The sequence below is a fragment of the Nansenia antarctica genome (assembly GCF_963989245.1).
Source record: "Nansenia antarctica genome assembly, chromosome: 9".
Lineage (NCBI taxonomy): Eukaryota > Metazoa > Chordata > Actinopteri > Argentiniformes > Microstomatidae > Nansenia > Nansenia antarctica.
This window is the reverse complement of record NC_137679.1, coordinates 15509161-15529083: the sequence shown is the minus strand read 5'-3', so window position 1 is coordinate 15529083 and position 19923 is coordinate 15509161. Positions and strand designations below refer to the sequence as shown.

The window sequence follows — 19923 nt, the reverse complement described above, 5'->3', positions numbered from 1 at the left end:
CATCTGCACCCGCACTTCCGAAGAGTCCTCGTCCCGTTTGTCACTGTCTCTGTCCATGTCACTGTCCTTGCGTTCGTTACCGTTTGATCCGTCCTGGTGGGCCCTTCTTCCACCCCGCCCCTTGGCCTGTTTTCTTTGTCTCGTTTTCGTAGTTTAGTTTGCGACTTACAAACGATACATTTGACTAAGCAAGTGAATCATCAATTCACCAGTTGTAGCAGTAAGAGTAATCTAGCTCAGGCCAGGGGCCATTGGCGGTCGTCGAAGAAAGAACTTCTCAGGAGGAGCAGTTAAGGTGTAGTCTAAAGAGATGGGTCTCCAGTCTCCGACGGAAGATGCAGTTTCTGCAGTTCTGACAGCAGTGGGAAGCTCATTCCACCAGCGGGGAGACAGTGTAGTGAAGAGACGTGATCAGGCAGCGTGACTGCCGTGTTGGTGGTGGTGGGGCCAGTCGGCCAGCAGAGGTGGAGGAGCGGAGTGAACGCCAACTGCCCTATTCACAGTAGTCACTGTCTACAGAGATGCATTCAATCTGAACAGGTAGATGGTCTTCATGCTAGGCTTGAGGCCTGCCAGTGTTCTACCGCCTGCTGTTCTACCTCCACCAGCATCCCCTTGTGTTCTACCTCCACCAGCCTCCCCTTGTGTTCTACCTCCACCAGCCTCCCCTGGTGTTCTACCTCCACCAGCCTCCCCTGGTGTTCTACCTCCACCAGCCTCACATGATACAGAACTTGAACAATAGTGTGAACCCAACATTAGTGTGGTGCCTTATGAAGGAAATTACATTTAACATTTTAGTCATTTAGACACTTTTATCAAAGAGACTTATCAGTAGGGTTAGAGTTAAATTAACCCTTACAATCAGTATATCTGTCTCAGGAAGTCTATCAACACCATCATCATCATTGTCAGTAAAACCTTCCAGAAGAGCAGATGACATCAGTTAGGGTTAGATGATGATATCAGTTAGGGTTAGATAATAATAATAATAATAATAACTTTATTTGTATAGCGCTTTTCCTGCAAACGTTGCAGCTCAAAGTGCTTTAATCATTATATAATCTTCATTTAATTATTTTGTAACTTAAATGCAATATTAAAAGGATGGTTTTTTATCATCTTAATTTAATTATTTAGTCATTTAAAGGCAATATTAATATTTGCTGAGGTTGCATCCCTAATGTAAACTGGCAGTGCATTCCACAATTTGGGTGCATAAAATGAGAATGCAGCCTCACCAAATCTCTTCTTTTGTACATGTGGTACACAGAGAAAACCAGCGTCAGAAGACATGAGAGCTCTATTGGGCTGATATGTTAGCAAAAGGTCTTTCAAATATTCTGGTGCTGTGCCAGTGAGAGCTTTATAAACAAGCAGAAGGATCTTGAAATCTATTCTGAACTTAATAGGAAGCCAGTGTAGAGTTTCTAACTAACCCTAACCCTAATAGGAGTTATATGAGCTTGTCTGCTTGTTTTGGTTAAAACTCTCGCTGCTGCATTTTGGACTAATTGCAGCTGGCCAATAGCTTTCTTCGGAAGACCAGAAAGGAGACTGTTACAATAGTCCAAACGTGTAATAACAAAAGCATGCATTAACACTTCTGCATCAGCTTGTCTGAGAAAATGTCTAACTTTTGCAATATTCCGTAGAGGATAAAAAGCATTTCTAGTGATAGATTTGATGTGAGGTTCAAAGCTTAAGTCAGAATCTATAATCACACCTAGATTCTTAGCTTCATGTTTGCCGTTTGAAAGCAAGGTTCAAACTGCATCTAACCCTTGTTATCAGGAGGGTCAGATGATGACATCATCAGGAGGGTTAGGGTTAGATGATGACATCATAAGAAGGGTTAGGGTTAGATGATGACATCACCAGGAGGGTTAGGGCCAGAGCATGTTGGGGTTCAGGGTTAAGGTTAGGATTACATTTTCAAGTTTATTGTTACATTACACGAGTGTAAGAGAGTAACATTCTTAGGCTTCAGTTCCTGACATTGCAGCACAAGACAATAAGGCAATAGGCATAATTCAAGATTAAAAAGTGACAGTAGTACAGGACATGAGTGACAAAAAATAATAGGCACAATACAAGATAAAAGTGACAATAGTACAGGTAAGACAAGATACTCTAGTGGTGCAACTAGTGATAATAGATAGTTCAGTAGTAAAGGCTGTGGGCTTAAGGTTACTGTAGTCCGTATACATGGGGAGTCAGTTGTCTACAGTGGGCGTGTTCGTGAGCCTGATCGCCTGGGGGAAGTAGCTGTTGGTTAGCCTCTGAGTTTTGGCCAGATTAAGGTTAGGGTTACGGTTAGGGTTATCTGATCAGATCTCAACACAGTCTCGGGTCAGCAGTGTTGGGGAGTAGTCCCACTAAATGTAGTTAAACTAAATTCAAATCCTTGCAGTTTCCTGTAGGTAGCGACTGTGTTGCCAGGTAACGGTGTAGTCAGATACTGTCACTACTCACTACATTATTCCAAAAGGAAACCGAAACACTGGAATTTCATTCTTCTTTCGGGCCTTTAGGATGAGCCTCGCACCTCTTCCTCATCTGGTCCCTCAGCTGAACTTCCTGTCACCTGGTCTGGTCTTCGCTTAGTACCTGACTGTTGATGAGGTCGTTTCTACAGAGTTATCTAGTTAAATACATGTTCAGAGTAGCTTCCCAACACTGCATGTTGGACAGCTGTGGCAGATGCATTTACTTGTGGGCGACATAATGAAAAGACTTGTTCAGGCTGTCTCGTCCAACTGTCCTGGTGTGTGTCAAGTCACATTTAGATGTTATGGCAGGTTTACAGTTTTGTACGTGTTTTGGGGTGTTTGGATTGAGTTTGAACTGCCGTGCCGGGGGTAGGAACGGGAACACAGCTCTGTGTCTCTGTAGTTCGGGACAACATTGCGTGTGACGCCCTACCGGAAGTTTAGACCGTAACCGGGGCTCGAGCGGACTGCACTGACGGCGTTGCACGAAACACAGAGATCATTCGCTCCTCTTCGACGAGCCAGTCTCCCCCCGTCCCTTCACATGGCCTCCAGCTCCAACATAGACATGGAGGGGGCGACCCAGCACCTCCGGGACATACTGAAGCTGGACCGCCCCGGGAGCCTTACCGCGAGCATCACCGCGAGCATCACCGGGAACATGATGGGGAACAGCGCCGGTAAGACCCGAATGAAGAGACGGAGCGGTGGGCTAGGCCGCGTTAGCAGGCTAGCAGGTTAGCAGGCTAGCAGGCTAGCAGCGTACACATGGGGCGCGTTCGTAAATACGCTCTGGAAAATCTGCTCTGGTTTCGGAGCGCCCTGGTTTCAACGTCATAGATGCTCTGCAGTCAGTTCATTGACGAACAGTCAGTTAAAAGTATTTACTAACTAACTGAACATGGCGGACACCAACAGTAACATTGCCATCATTTAGCTGGCAGCCAACAATGTTATATGATCGTGATAACATTAACGTTAGCTAGCTTTCTGTTGTTTACTGTAGTGACGTTGACTGCAGATACTCGTTAACTAACTTTGCCAAGTGAACGTTGATTCATACCATGTATACACATAATTATTACCTGTTTTGTTGCACATAGATGTGTTCAATAATACTCTCGTACCAATCAAGCCTAACACATAGATGTGTGTTGAATAATACTCTCTAGAACACCAATCAATAATACTCTCTAGAGTACCAATCAATAATACTCTCTAGAGTACCAATCAATAATACTCTCTAGAACACCAATCAATAATACTCTCTAGAACACCAATCAATAATACTCTCTAGAACACCAATCAATAATACTCTCTAGAGTACCAATCAATAATACTCTCTAGAGTACCAATCAATAATACTCTCTAGAACCCCAATCAATAATACTCTTTAGAACACCAATCAATAATACTCTCTAGAACACCAATCAATAATACTCTCTAGAACACCAATCAATAATACTCTCTAGAACACCCATCAATAATACTCTCTAGAACACCAATCAATAATACTCTCTAGAACACCAATCAATAATACTCTCTAGAACACCAATCAATAATACTCTCTAGAACACCAATCAATAATACTCTCTAGAACACCAATCAATAATACTCTCTAGAACACCAATCAATAATACTCTCTAGAACACCAATCAATAATACTCTCTAGAGTACCAATCAATAATACTCTCTAGAGTACCAATCAATAATACTCTCTAGAACCCCAATCAATAATACTCTTTAGAACACCAATCAATAATACTCTCTAGAACACCAATCAATAATACTCTCTAGAACACCAATCAATAATACTCTCTAGAACACCAATCAATAATACTCTAGAGTACCAATCAATAATACTCTCTAGAGTACCAATCAATAATACTCTTTAGAACACCAATCAATAATACTCTCTAGAACACCAATCAATAATACTCTCTAGAACACCAATCAATAATACTCTTTAGAACACCAATCAATAATACTCTCTAGAACACCAATCAAGCCACAACTGTAATGTTTTGCAACAGCTTGCTCTGACGTTTTTAGATTGGAATGTTCAGACGCTCTGAAAACGGTCTTTTCAGCTTCAAACAGGGTTACGGTTGGGATGATTAGGGTTATTTAAGGGTGGGATTGTTATGGTTAAGGTTGGGGTTATTATGGTTACGGTTACGTTTAAGGTTATTAGGGTGACGTTTAAGGTTATTAGGGTGACGTTTAAGGTTATTAGGGTGACGTTTAAGGTTATTAGGGTTAGGGATGCTCCGATCTGGATTTTTGGGGCCGATATCACCGATTTTTTTCCTCAAGATCAACCGATACCGATACCGATTTTAAAAAAAAATACATAACTGTAGGCCTACTGACTGGATAGCCTACATATTTTTTGCTTTTTAGACAAAAGCTCTGATCCATTAGGCACCAAGCAAACGCAGACCCATTTTTATGGCATAGTAAAAGTCTGGCCTATCACCCAGTTAGGGCCTGAAGCCCAAGTCAGTCGATATGGCTGTATAAAAGACATCATAAACGTGGCCTTCATGGTTTACATACTGTTACGTCCTCCTATGTTTTCTGTTCAGTTATCTGTCTTCCCCAGGAAAAGAAAAAAACGGTTTTGCGATCGGCCATTTTTGCCGATCACCGGTCGAGTCATTTGGAGTGAAATCGGCCGATTTAAATCGGTGGCCGATAAATCGGAGCATCCCTAATTAGGGTGACGTTTAAGGTTATTAGGGTTACGTTTAAGGTTATTAGGGTGACGTTTAAGGTTATTAGGGTTACGTTTAAGGTTATTAGGGTGACGTTTAAGGTTATTAGGGTTACGTTTAAGGTTATTAGGGTTACGTTTAAGGTTATTAGCTCAGAGTGCTCTGAGTGTTAGAAGGACCAGAGAGCACCCCGGATGCTCTCCGGCGCTCTCAGAGTGTCTTTACGAACGCACCCATGGACACTGTTAGCTGTCGGACTGAGAGGAAGGGTTAGGGTTAGAAAGGTGCAACATGCACTAGTTAGTTTATATATATATATAAACTCCTCTCTCTCCTCTGTCTCCTCATCTCCTCTTCTCCTCCCTCTCCTCTTCTCATCTGTCTCCTCTTCTCCTCTCTTCTCCTCTCCTCTCTTCTCTCTCTCCACTCCTCCTCTCCTCTCTCTCCTCTCCTCTCTCCTCTCTTCTCCTCTCTCTCCTCTCCTCTCTTTTCCTCTTTCTCCTCCTCTCCCCCCTCCTCTCCTCCCTTCTTCTCCTCTCTGTCATGTACACAGATGCTTCGTCAGGTGACAACCAGAGAAAACCATCGTTCAACGGAGAGCTGAACGGGCTGCTGGGAGGCGGAGAGCAGAGACCCCCTCCAGCCCAGAACACAGTGCTGCAGGAGTGCCAAGTCATGTGAGTTGGACCTGGAGTGGTTATGGTTAGGGTTATGTATGGTTAGGGTTATGTATGCTTTAGGGCTGGGCAAACGATCAACATTTTTTTTCCGATAATCGTAAGAATTAACAATCAATTATCGATTAATCAATAAGCTTTTTTTTCATAAAAAATAAAAGAAATAACAAGCATGTTTTCCTTGGGGAAAAAACTTTATTTGTGTTGCTATTGCAGAATTGCACAATGCACATTCATTCATTCACATTAACTAGACACTACAGTCAGATAACAATCCTCTTAAACAAGGCAGTGAGTAGCCTAAATTGTTTAACTTAAAAACACATTTTACATTATAAATAAAAATATAGAAAATAAGTAACTCACCATAGGAGCAGTAAAAAAACAGTTACTCACAAATAGGAGGATGACTGAAAACGTTAGTGTCCTTAAGAGCGTCCAGCTTAACTTAAATTTAAACTCCAGCGAGAGACTGTAGGCGGCAGGCCTACTGGTTCTTGTTCAAAAAGATGATCATGCTTAACATGATTAACATGATTAACATGTTCAGGGGTGAGAGACTCCTGGTAGCGCATTTCGATGCGCCTGGTTATGGAACGTCGCGATGGAACAGGATATGCTGGCTCGACTATTTGCATCAGCGCACGAAATCCTCTACCCTCGACAAAACTGAGCGGCAGAATATCTGTTTCAATTAATTTGCAGATGGCCATCGTTATTTTCTCTTCTCGTTGTGCATCACACCTCCCGCGTATAAGATGAGGCATGATGGAGGGCTGAGAAGTACAAGGTAGCGAAGGAGCAGTCAGGGTCGGGTGTACGGTTTGCAGGTGGTATTTCATCGGGGTCGTCGTCGTATTATATTCAGTGTTTCCTCCAGGAATTTTTCCATTGGTGGCGGATAGGTCTGTCCGCGCGCATGGCGCGCGCGTTTTTTCCCCCCCGCGTGCACGCGCATGGAACGCGCACGCGCGCTCAAAACAACGAACTAATTTCAAACGAGAGGGAGGATGGCAAAAAAAAAATCTTCCCAGAACCTGATTTGCACGACCAGCTGTCGCTGTAGGACACGTTCGATTGCAAAATTCATTTATCCTTTATGTTCCCAGTTGAGGGCGTGTAGCTGTCGTTAGTTGGCCTGCTTTTATTTAGTTATGCGTACGTTTGAGTTAGTCATCTCTAGGATTGTTGTTTGATATTAGCCTATACTTTCTCTTATCTGCATTTTGAGCAACTGTACAAGACCCAACAACACAACTCTGATACAGGACTAATGTTACCTAGCTGCTATAGCTAACCCAACCCTGCTACAAGACCCAACAACACAACTCTGATACAGGGCTAATGTTACCTAGCTGCTATAGCTAACCCAACGCTGCTACAAGACCCAACAACACAACTCTGATACAGGACTAATGTTACCTAGCTGCTATAGCTAACCCAACCCTGCTACAAGACCCAACAACACAACTCTGATACAGGGCTAATGTTACCTAGCTGCTATAGCTAACCCAACCCTGCTACAAGACCCAACAACACAACTCTGATACAGGACTAATGTTACCTAGCTGCTATAGACCCATTTGTACTAAACAACTACAACGTTGTATTGGACAATTTTTCTTCGAACTAATCCACAGACAGCAGTCTTATTAACGGCCCGTGTGGAGGCGACCCAGCACAGTGGGGATATACACTATCAAGCCAAGCTCTACTGTCAATATTTGCGTGTGTGTGTGTGTGTCAGGGTTTCCGTTAGAAAAAATTGCCGCCGGACATCGGGAGGACACCGGGTGCCGGGACACCGGGTGCCGCCGGACACCGGGTGTCCGGGAAGATTTCGATTTACCGGACAAACGTGAATTATTCCGGTCATCATATTAAAATATAATATAGCTGTTTGTCGCGGTGATTACTGTTGTGTAGCGGCCTATATATGCCATTTAATGTCTATTTCTCATCCGATACGATTAGATGCGAGCTATATAATATATAATAATATAACATGATTCGCATGCGCGCTATGCCATTATGTCCAGCGCTGAACGGGCGCCTCACTGGGAACTGAACAGACAGCATCGATTAATGAACGGACTCCACATTACGTTAACTGAAGTTTGTTAAATTATTTGGGATTAATGTGAGTTTTCTATTTTCTCTTTCCAGTTTTACCCTTTTTTTAATCAATAAAACAACGTCATTTCTATAACCAGGTCTCGCTGGTTGGGAAGGCATTTCGTTTAGCTGCCTGTCAAATCATACTTAGGGGATAGCCCTGTAAGCTCATACGGGTCTGTATGTCGTCCTGAAGACCGGCTGTTAGATCATATCGCTGAAGTTTGTCTCCATTTTAGTGTAAATGTTGTCCGTTTCGTTTGTTATCCTTGTTATTGTGCGATAAAGTTAAGGCGCTCCGCTTCGGGCCACCATTTTCAGCTGAGCACCAAACACACACACACTCATACACACACACAACACTGCCCGAGAGAGAAGGACCCGCCCCCTTTAGTTAGCCTATAGGTGGCCCGAAGCCAATTTGAATACAAAATGTGAACTTTAGCGAATTGTATTCAAATTGTGCTTAGAGGGAATTATTTTCACCGGACATTTTGTCCGACGAGTTTTCAATTTGTCGGACTTCAACAAATTTTACCGGACAAAGACCGGTAATTACCGGTTAACGGAAACCCTGGTGTGTGTGTGTGTTTTTTACTTTGAACGCAATTTCAATTGCAATGTCCCACCTACATCTCCTCTGTGGAAAACTCTAATCCCGACGCAGCAGTTATTGTGCTCGCCGATTTTAATCACACCAACAGAACTTCCCAATTACAAACAACAGGTGTCATGCCCCAGCAGAGGAGCTAACATACTAGACCACTGCTACGTTACTATCAACGAGGCTTACCGTTCGTTCCCGAGGGCACCGCTGGGAAGGTCCGACCATGCCATGCTGCTCCTCGTCCCGAAATATAGAGAGAAACTTAAATCCTGCAATACGACACCCAGCCATGCAGTTTCGTATCGCTCATAGCCACTGCTAGCTTAAGCAATGTTTGAAGTGTCTGGGACATATTTTTTCTTGAAAAATCCATCCATCTGTCGCTGTTTTCGTTTAATTTTTCGAAGTTATTTAACGTGATATCTTATTTGTGCACCTAGCTAGCTAGATCAGCTTTTTGTATCTTTTAGATGGTACTACCGGTGACTTTTAGCCCGTTATTTGCGAGGAGAAAACACAGGCGCCCGAGCATTTCGGAAGGCAAGACTGCTGAGCGGGGATGGTTGAGTCTGCACGGTTCTCATGCCGGTTCACATTTAGACCAATCAGGAGTAGCCCTTGTGTCACGTCGTCAACTGAATGTTTAATGTCATTAATCTGATTTTGGATCAGCGGTTAGAGAGAGATGGGCGTGGATTTAGGTGCACTTCTAGTCAACATCCATTATAGCGCTGATCTACGATCAGATATATTTTAATCAGCTAAAATGTTCAGAGGTGGATTATTATTATTATATATTATTATTTTTTGGACTGAATCAATTCGTGGCGGCCCGCCACCAATAAATGCATATAGAGGAAACACTGATATTTATAGGTCACTGCGCAGTGTTTGCAATGAACGAGGTCGCCTTTCAGATCAAAATGCTCCCACACCAAGCTTCGTTTCGCTCGCTTCGCCATTTTCCAAGCAGTGTGTGTTCCAACAGTTTACCGCACAGCTGACTAATCAATTAAACATGCAAGGTGCCTTTCAGGAAGTAGTGGAGATCGTGCACCTATTACTGGAGGTCAGGTTACACTAACGTACGGGAACTTCCGTCATGCCGTACTGCGTTGCGAAATTCAATGCGAAGGCAAATGCAAAGTTCATTTCTCACACATAACGTGGACAAACTAATTTCCATTATTATTATTATTATTATAAATAAATAAATAAATAAAAACGATTATCGAGCAAAATATTTTGTGATCGACCAAGACCTTATCGATCAATTAATCGATCATCAATCATTGATGCCCACCCCTAGTATGCTTATGTATGGTTAGGGCAGGGCTTGACGCTTACCTTTTCCCCAGGTAGCACTGTGCTACCATGTTGAAAAATGTAGTAGCACACCAAGAATTTCAGTAGCACAATGAAAATTGCGCAATTTTCGTCAACAACGACAACAAATTATCATAATAATAACATCAAAATGATCATAACTGGCTCTTGGCCGTAATAAAAATGGAGACTCACACAATGTAAAGGGGAAGTAAGAATATTAATTTCAGTTGGCCCACGGTTCGGTATGAACCTCGGTTTTTGGGTCACGGTTCGTGTTTTTTAAATTATTTTTATGCTACTACTATAAAGTACTAACTGTTACTTTATTTTGCTTATACTTATGGATCTTTAACATTTAGACACATTCCAGAATATGAGAATATAAAAAATGTACATAAACACTTTCAAATGTGACGTGTTGTGGATTGGAACTATGGATCATAAGCTTTCAAATGATGTGTCATACATTGAAATCCGAAAAAAAGATGAAGTTAGAGTCATTTGAATGTTAGACGTCAGGCACATATAGGGTTAACCTCTTTGTAATGAAACCGGAAGCAAACGCAGCTAGCAGCTAGCGGCTAACAAAACACAGCGCTACGAACTATGAGAGCTGTATCCCATATACCCATTATGCGCATTTTAAGCGCATATAGGACTCACGTGAAGCATTTCTGCGACACGCGTTTCTGTTCACTGTTTTCATTCCCTCATCGCTTATACACATAAGTTTGACTGCGCATGACAGTAGTTAGTCGCACTGGTGCGATTGAATGTATTTCCAAGTCGCACAGAAATATATTCACTCGCAAATGCGACCAAAACAGTCGCACTGTCGAGCCCTGGGTTAGGGTTATGTATGGTTAGGGCTGTCACACGGCTGTCAGAACTGCAGAGTCACTCCTCATCTTCCGTCGGAGACTGAAGACCTCCATCTCTTCAGGCTACACCTTAACTGCCCCTCCTGAAACATTTACTACCCCCTGTACTGTGTCTCCTGAGACATCTACTACCCCCTGTACTGTTTCTCCTGAGACATCTACTACCCCCCCCTGTACTGTCCCTCCTGAGACATCTACAACCCCCCTGTACTGTCCCTCCTGAGACATCTACTACCCCATGTACTGTGTCTCCTGAGACATCTACTACCCCATATACTGTGTCTCCTGAGACATCTACTACCCCATGTACTGGGTCTCCTGAGACATCTACTACCCCATGTACTGGGTCTCCTGAGACATCTACTACCCCCTGTACTGTCCCTCATGAGACATCTACCCCCTGTACTGTTTCTCCTGAGACATCTACTACCCCCCTATACTGTTCCTCTTGAGACATCTACTACCCCCCTGTACTGTCCCTCCTGGGACATCTACTACTCCCTGTACTGTCCCTCCTGAGACATCTACTACTCCCTGTACTGTCCCTCCTGAGACATCTACTACCCCCCTGTACTGTGTCTCCTGAGACATCTACTACCCCCTGTACTGTCCCTCCTGAGACATCTACTACCCCCATGTACTGTTTCTCCTAAGATTTCTACTCCCCCCTTCTTTCTTTCTTCTTCTATCATGACACTGCCAATGTCCCTGGCCTGAACTAGATTACTCTTCCTGCTACGGCTGGTGAATTGATGATTCACTTGCTTAGTCAAATGTATCGATTGTAAGTCGCTTTGGAATACGGTGTCTGCTAAATAACCCAAACAATGTGTGTGTGTGTAGCTACCTGTCAGGTGATGACGGGTCCTCCTCTGTGTCCATCACGTCCAACAACGTGGAGATCGTCGCCAGCAGAGACTCCAGCATCGACAGCAAGGCAAGAGGGAGTAACAAGGTAAGACACACACACACACACACACACACACAACAAGCTAGGACACTACCGCAAGGCTCCCGGTTCAATTCCAGCCACAGACATATCCTGCATGTCATCCCTCCTCTCTCTCTCTCACCCATCCTTCCTGTCATAATCTATACTATATCTGTCATTAAAAAGAAAAAAAAATATGAGTGGGACTGCCCCACTCAAAAAAAAGCTAGGACACACACACACACCACAAGCTAGGACATACACACACACAACAAGGTAGGACACACACACAACAAGGAAGGACACACACACCCACACACAAAACAAGGTAGGACACACACACACACACACACAACAAGGTAGGACACACACACACAACAAGGTAGGACACACACACACACAACAAGGTAGGACATTGTGTTGTGGTGCTGTTGTGGTAGTGGTGTTGTGGTAGTGTTGTGGTTGTGTTGTGGTGGTGGTGGTGGTGTTGATTTGGTGTTGTGGTGGTGTTATGGTGGTGGTGGTGTTGTGGTTATGCTTGTGTTATGGATGGTTGTGGTTGTGTTACCGTGGTGTTGTGGTTGTGTTATGGTTATGGTGGTGTTATGTTATAGTGGTGTTATGGTGGTGGTGGTTAGGGCTGTCCCAAACGACTATTTTTCTTGTACAGTTGTTGAAATTGTTCGATTGTGAACTGTAGGACCACCCACACTTCACGAGCCACAACGGAAATTTCTGACCTGCCAGAAATGTGTCGGCAGGTCGTAGCCTCGTCTTTAGAACGTAGGAGCAATTAGTCGTTGATCGCTGACTCTCTCACACTGTGCGACTTACGACGTCCCGATTTGGCCTTACGGCGCTAGGATGTCTCTACGACTACGCAACGTAGTCTGCGACAACAAAAACGTGGCGAAATCGTGGACAAATCGCACAGTCTATGCCCGGCTTAACAGTGTCTTTATAAAGCACTCTGGGTAATAGCTGCTGCTTTTATAAAACAAAGCAGTGTGTGACATGCACATTACTCAGACGGCCGCCCCTTTAAATGATCAGCTGATGTATGGGGGCTGTCTGTGGGCCCGCAATTAAACACACACACCTTTAATTCGGCGACCTGCTACTACTACTACTACTACTACTGTAACTGCCTCTGTCAAACAGCCCCAGACACAGGGCAGACTCACTGCTATGTTTAGCCAACTTGAATGCCAACATGGCCATCAGGGTTTTTCCTGGCTCAAAATGAGGCGGAGGTGGTACCAGTGGTGTTTGACATCGGGGGGAACCCATGAAGCAGGGCTGTCTGGGGGTCCTTAAACATCAAACACTTAATTTCTTGCATTCTGGTGAATTGATATGCACCAATTTGTGCCCTTTCTGCATCAATTTATGGTGGAAATGTCATTATTTATGTAAAGGAAAACACAATATTCAGGCACCAGATGACCATTCAAAATATAATGTAATATAATGCAATATAAGGCTCTCAGGCATTCTGTACTTTCAAATATGTATTCTCCTTGAGCAGTCAACATACTATCAGCTATTTCGCTAGCAAACACGAAAGCTAACTTATTTGCGAAACAGCGCCCCCGCCACCACGTCGGCGCAGTGCCGCAATTGCAGTTAGAAATGACAGAAACGCTTGTAGAAAATACGACCGTCAGTTTGTCGAGAGCTGGAGGCGGCCGCCTCATAATTCTCTATGCAGGAAAAACCCTGGCCATTTAGAAGTCTACATCTACATAGCTAACGTTACTAACACCAGAAGACAAGACATACAAACTGTGGTGAGCTACATTGCTTGTGTAACATTAGCTAGTAGCCTCCTCCATGTTTCCACTGGTCGGTTATGGTGGTGTTGTGGTTGTGTTATGGTTATGGTTGTGTTATGGTGGTGTTGTGGTTGTGTTGTGGTTATGGTTGTGTTATGGTTGTGTTATGGTGGTGTTGTGGTTGTGTTGTGGTTGTGTTATGGTTGTGTTGTGGTTGTGTTAGGGATGTCCCAATCCGATATCGATATCGGATATCGCTGTGATATTGGTCCTGAATGCTGGATCGCAGATCGCACCAGAAAAAAAATAGGCTTCGATCTGCGTGGCCGATCTGGCGTGTCACTCACGTGATGACAACAGTAAAGTTGGCTAGTTGCTACCTGTTTGTAATGAGTCTGACAATGTCATGATGCTAGCTGGTGAAATCATAAACCATTTGCTTTAGTAATTTTTCGGTTATTTACATAGTCTGAAACTACAGATGGTAAGCTTTCAAATGATGCGTCATACATTGAAATCGGAAAAAAATTCAAGGTGACACGAGTATTTGAATGCACCGAATGGGAATGCGACAGGAGAAAAGTGACTGACCAAACCACAACAAACGCTGCTAGCGGCTAACAGCGGTACATCGCTACAAACGTCTAACTGCGTTTTTATAACATCACAACATACTGAGAGAACATGGACATGCTAAAAACACATAACTACACATAACTTGATGAACACACAGTCCTTGCTTTTGAACACGTCCTAAAACGAGAGTATGTTTACAAGTCATTATCACTTACTGGTAGCCTCCGAAAAGCGAGAATAGTTAATCCAATCCACAGATTATAACAGTTTTTTATTATATGGACTAGGGCTGTTACGATTAGTCGACGGCATCGACGTCATCGACCACGTCAATACGTCGGTTTGCGTAATATGCGTCGGTTAGTCGTAAATTTAAAACGTTTTTTTTTTTTTTTTTAAATAAGCAAAAAAAATAAGCAAAAATGAAATGGCCTATCACAGCAGTACGTCTGCAATGAACGAGCACCTCAAGCGAAAGCATCCTGGAGCTCTTTGTGAAGACAGCCACAAGATAGCACCACCGTAAGTCACCATTGTATTTCTGTTCACTTTTCCGGCCGTGTATGAGTGAAAAATGGATAGCTACTAGCTAATGTTACACAAGCAATGTAGCTCACCACAGTTTGTATGTCTTGTCTTCTGGTGTTAGTAACGTTAGCTATGTAGCTGGCTAGCTATGGTAGCCTATTGTCATTGTGGTGCTCGCACCTACTGTATGTTATCTAGCTCGTAGCTCGCATGCTACGTTAGCATCAATTTAGCTAATCATAACATAGCAGCGAGAGTAACGTTAGCTAGCTATGTAGCTACTAGCTAGCTATGTGTTGTGGTGATGGACAGACTTCTAAATGGCCATGTTGGCATTCAAGTTGGCTAAACATAGCAGTGAGGTGGAAATTAAGGGACCTACACATGCTATTTTATTTTATTTTTTATATATTTTTCCGAACAGTAAAAAAAACAAAACTTTAAATTAGTCGTTAGACTATTCGACAAAATAATCGCTAGATTAATCGTTAGAAAAATAGTCGTTTGGGACAGCCCTAATATGGACTGGGTACTTAAAACTTGAGTTGAAAAAGAAGAAAACCAGATATTGTTGACACCCCTTCGATTTCTGGTCTCACCAGCAGCGTCACTAGGCTACACTTTTAAAAAGGGTGCTATAATTGATTTGCCATTTGTAAGAGAAGATAAATAGAATAAAAACCTGAAGGCACTAAAACTAGAAATCAGACAGTAACTCTTTTTTTCTACAATGCTGAATGCTGCTGTTTAAATTGTTTTAACCAGTTGGTCACTGAGTACTGCAGAGTACTGTTTTGCTTGAATAAAGGCTGGCAGTCTTTAATAGCCAACTGTTGTTGTGGACTATATACTGGGGAAGTATTTGTTATTATTCAGGAGTAAAACAATAAATACAAATATCGGATTGGTATCGGTATCGCAGATACCTGAAGCCCAGGTATCGGTATCGGTATCGGTAGTGAAAAAAATGGGATCGGGACATCCCTAGGTTGTGTTATGGTTGTGTTATGGTGGTGTTGTGGTTGTGTTATGGTTGTGTTGTGGTTATGTTATGGTTGTCTTGTCTCCTGCAGGTGAAGATCCAGCCTGTAGCGAAGTATGACTGGGAACACAAGTATCACTATGGCAACCTGATAGCTGTCTCCAACTCCTACCTCGCCTACGCCATCAGAGGTGAGTCTGACCCTACAGTCCCTACACCCTAGACCCTAACCCTAGACTCTTCGCCCTAACCCTACACCTTAGACACTAGACCCGAGTCACATCATTTTAAGGAAAAAAATCCTCACTATTCCAAACATGATTCATAATTTCAGCAATCACATACAACAAGGGGTCAGTGATTGCTGAAATTATGAATCATGTTTGGAATAGTGAGTAAGAAATGCCAGAAGAAAGAAGAAAACATATTTTTCCTTAAAAACGTGTGTGTGTGTGTGCGTGTGTGCGTGTGTGTGTGTGTGCGTGTGTGTGTGTGTGTGTAGGGGCTAACAACCATGCCATGGTGCGTGTGCTGAGCCTGGGCTCTGCAGAGAGGAGCCTGCTGAAGGGGTTCACCGGCGGCGTGACTGACCTGGCCTTCGCCCACCTGGACTCAGCCCTGCTGGGCGCCGTCGACGAGGCGGGAAACCTGGTCATCTGGCAGCTCACCTGTCTGGAGGGCAAGATCCAGTATCCTTACCTATCCTGATCCTGACCCTAACCCTGACCCATGACCCTAACTCACCTGTCTGGAGGGAAAGATCCAGTAACCCTAACCCTAACTTAACCCTGACCTAACCTCTGACCTAACCTGACCCTGACCGAAACCTGACCCTAACCTGACCTGTCCAGTGGTGCTGCTATGCCCTTTGACCCCTGACCCCAGAGACCAGGTGGTGGTGCACGTGCGTCGGCCAGAGTCCACGCCCCTCAGCTCCCACCGCCGGCTGGTCTGGTGTCCCTTCATCCTCGACGACCATGACGACGCCCTCGACGACCCCTCCCAGAGCCTGCTGACCCTCGCTCTGCTGCACCAGGACAGGGTAGGACCCCTACACACACTCACGCACAGAGACGCGCACACACACACACACACACACACACACACACACATCCTGCTGCACCAAGACAGGGTACACGCACACACACACACGCACACAAACACACTCTATTGCACCAAGACAGGGTACACACACACACCCACCCTGCTGCACCAAGACAGGGTACACACACACACACACCCTGCTGCACCAAGACAGGGTACACACACACACACACGCGCGCACACTGGAATGTGATCAAGAGGATTTCTTTTTTTTTCGTATCAAAAGTATCGATTTCGGTCCCGTTTTGGTACCAGTATCGGTTTGGCACTGGTATCGGTTTGGTATCGGTTTGGCACTGCCAGGACGCACACACACACACGCTGGCCCTGTAGCACACAACAGCAATGTGACAGACTGGTGGAGAGCATGGAGCCAGGATGCACATAAATGACTATTTTTATTTTGATCTCTGACCGCCTCTCCCCCTCCTCCTCCTCCTCCTCCCCCCACCAGGCGGAGGTGTGGGATCTGGAGGTGCTGCGCAGCAACAACAGCAGCTGGCCTGTAGACGCTGACGACCTGAAGGACGGGGTCATCACCATCAAGGGTCACACAGAGGTACGACCTTTAACCTTTACCCCTGACCCTACCCCTGCCACTGACCCTGACCCTACCCCTGACACTGACCCTACCCCCGACACTGACCCTGACACTGACCCTACCCCCGACACTGACCCTACCCCCGACACTGACCCTACCCCCGACACTGACCCTACCCCCGACACTGACCCTACCCCCGACACTGACCCTACCCCCGACACTGACCCTACCCCTGACACTGACCCTACCCCCGACACTGACCCTGACACTGACCCTACCCCCGACACTGACCCTACCCCCGACACTGACCCTACCCCTGACACTGACCCCTGACCCTACCCCTGACACTGACCACTGACCCCTGACCCTACCCCTGACACAGACCCCTGACCCTACCCCTGACACTGACCCTACCCCTGACACTGACCCTACCCCTGACACTGACCCTACCCCCGACACTGACCCTACCCCCGACACTGACCCTACCCCCTGACACTGACCCTACCCCTGCCACTGACCCTGACCCTACCCCTGACACTGACCCTACCCCCGACACTGACCCTGACACTGACCCTACCCCCGACACTGACCCTACCCCCGACACTGACCCTACCCCCGACACTGACCCTACCCCCGACACTGACCCTACCCCCGACACTGACCCTACCCCTGACACTGACCCTACCCCCGACACTGACCCTGACCCTGACACTGACCCTACCCCCGACACTGACCCTACCCCCGACACTGACCCTACCCCTGACACTGACCCCTGACCCTACCCCTGACACAGACCCCTGACCCTACCCCTGACACTGACCCTACCCCCGACACTGACCCTACCCCCGACACTGACCCTACCCCCTGACACTGACCCTACCCCCGACACTGACCCTGACACTGACCCCTGACCCTACCCCTGACACTGACCCTACCCCCGACACTGACCTAACCCTGACACTGACCCTACCCCTGACACTGACCCCTGACCCTACCCCCGACACTGACCCTACCCCTGACACTGACCCTACCCCCGACACTGACCCCTGACCCTACCCTTGACACTGACCCTACCCCTGACACTGACCCTAGTCATCACGATAAATGGTCACACAGAGGTATGACCTTTAACCCTGACCCCTGACACTGACCATACCCCTGACCCTACCCATCACCATCAAGGGTCACACAGAGGTATGACCTTTAACCCTGACCCTAGTCATCACCATCAATGGTGACAGAGGTACTAACCCTGACCCTAAGGCCCAATCCCATTTTAAAAAGCCATTTTTGGAGCCACTCACTTGTCGGCTTGTCTCAGAACAGAGTCACAAGGAGCAGACCTAACCCCTTCAAGACCCTGATACCATACTGATAGGGTGTGAAAGCCCTATGTGACCCGTGTGTGTGTGTGTGTGTGTGAGCAGCGTGTGAGTGAGGGAGCGTTGTCTCCAGATGGGACAGTCCTGGCCACCGCCAGTCATGATGGATATCTCAAGTTCTGGCAGATCTACATCGAAGGACAAGACCAGCCCAGGTACAGGTACACACACACACACACACGCACACACACACACACATCATGTCCTCCTTCCTGTCTCAGGGCGGTGTGTGTTTATTTGTTTATTTGTTAGCTAGTCTTCCTGGGGTCCGACACAAAAATCATATTTGGACAATTGTAAACATTGTATACATACATAAATCATTAGGGATGTCCCGATCCGATATTGATATCGCATATCGCCGCGATATTGGTCCTGAATGCTGGATCGCAGATCGCACCAGAAAAAAAATAGGCAGCGATCTGGGGCGCGCGATCCGGCGTGTCACTCACGTGATGACAACAGTAGTAGTCAGTGGTCACGAGCATGAGAGTTGGCTAGTAGCTACCTGCGTGTAATGAGTCTCACAATGTCATGATGCTAGCTGGTGAAATCATAAACCATTTGTTTACGTAATTTTTCGGTTGTTTACATAGTCTGAAACTACAGATGGTAAGCTTTCAAATGATGCGTCATACATTTAAATCGGAAAAAAATTCAAGACGACACGAGTATTTGAATGTTTGTTTGTATCAATGTTTTGCTCAAGAATGGTGACTGCTAAAAACGCTGCAAACAGCTTCCGGCTAATGTTTCGTTCTAAAACGAAAGTATGTTTACAAGCCAGGTGTCACTTACCGGTAGCCTCTGGCAACAGTGAATCCAACCCACAGATTATAAGTATTTAGTGATCGTTAAACTGTTGTATATTATATCGAGTGGTACTTAAAACAAGTTGCCTGTTATGAAAGAAACGAAAAGCAGATATTGTTGACACCCCTTTGATTCTGGGACTGGTTTCTGGTCTCACCAGCAGCATCAATAGGCTACACTTTTAAAAAGGGTGCTATAATTGATTTGCCATTTGTAAGAGAAGATAAATAGAATAAAAACATGAAGGCACTAAAACTAGAAATCAGACAGTAACTCTTTTTTTTTTTTACAATGCTGAATGCTGCAGTTTAAATTGTTTTAACTTTAAACCAGTTGGTCACTGAGTACTGCAGAGTACTGTTTTGTTGCTTGAATAAAGGCTGGCAGTCTTTAATAGCCAACTGTTGTTGTGGACTATATACTGGGGAAGTATTTGTTATTATTCAGGAGTAAAACAATAAATACAAATATCG

At 45.1% G+C, this 19923-nt stretch overlaps 1 protein-coding gene across 2 annotated transcripts in view; it reads left to right on the top strand.

Moving 5' to 3' along the window:
• Positions 1-3036: 3036 nt before the first annotated feature.
• edc4 (enhancer of mRNA decapping 4) overlaps positions 3037-19923 on the top strand; it is a gene marked incomplete at its 5' end in the record, with an annotated part of 35751 nt that continues 18864 nt past the window's right edge. Inside the window, 8 exons of one of the 2 annotated variants that reach the window (XM_080539427.1) lie at positions 3037-3172; positions 5763-5886; positions 11662-11773; positions 15702-15801; positions 16113-16299; positions 16496-16652; positions 17169-17273; positions 18683-18792. In XM_080539427.1, the coding sequence (XP_080395553.1) occupies positions 3037-3172; positions 5763-5886; positions 11662-11773; positions 15702-15801; positions 16113-16299; positions 16496-16652; positions 17169-17273; positions 18683-18792 (1031 nt within the window). Of the gene's footprint in view, positions 3173-5762; positions 5887-11661; positions 11774-15701; positions 15802-16112; positions 16300-16495; positions 16653-17168; positions 17274-18682; positions 18799-19923 lie in introns of both variants that reach the window. The other variant, XM_080539426.1, reaches the window with a different exon arrangement.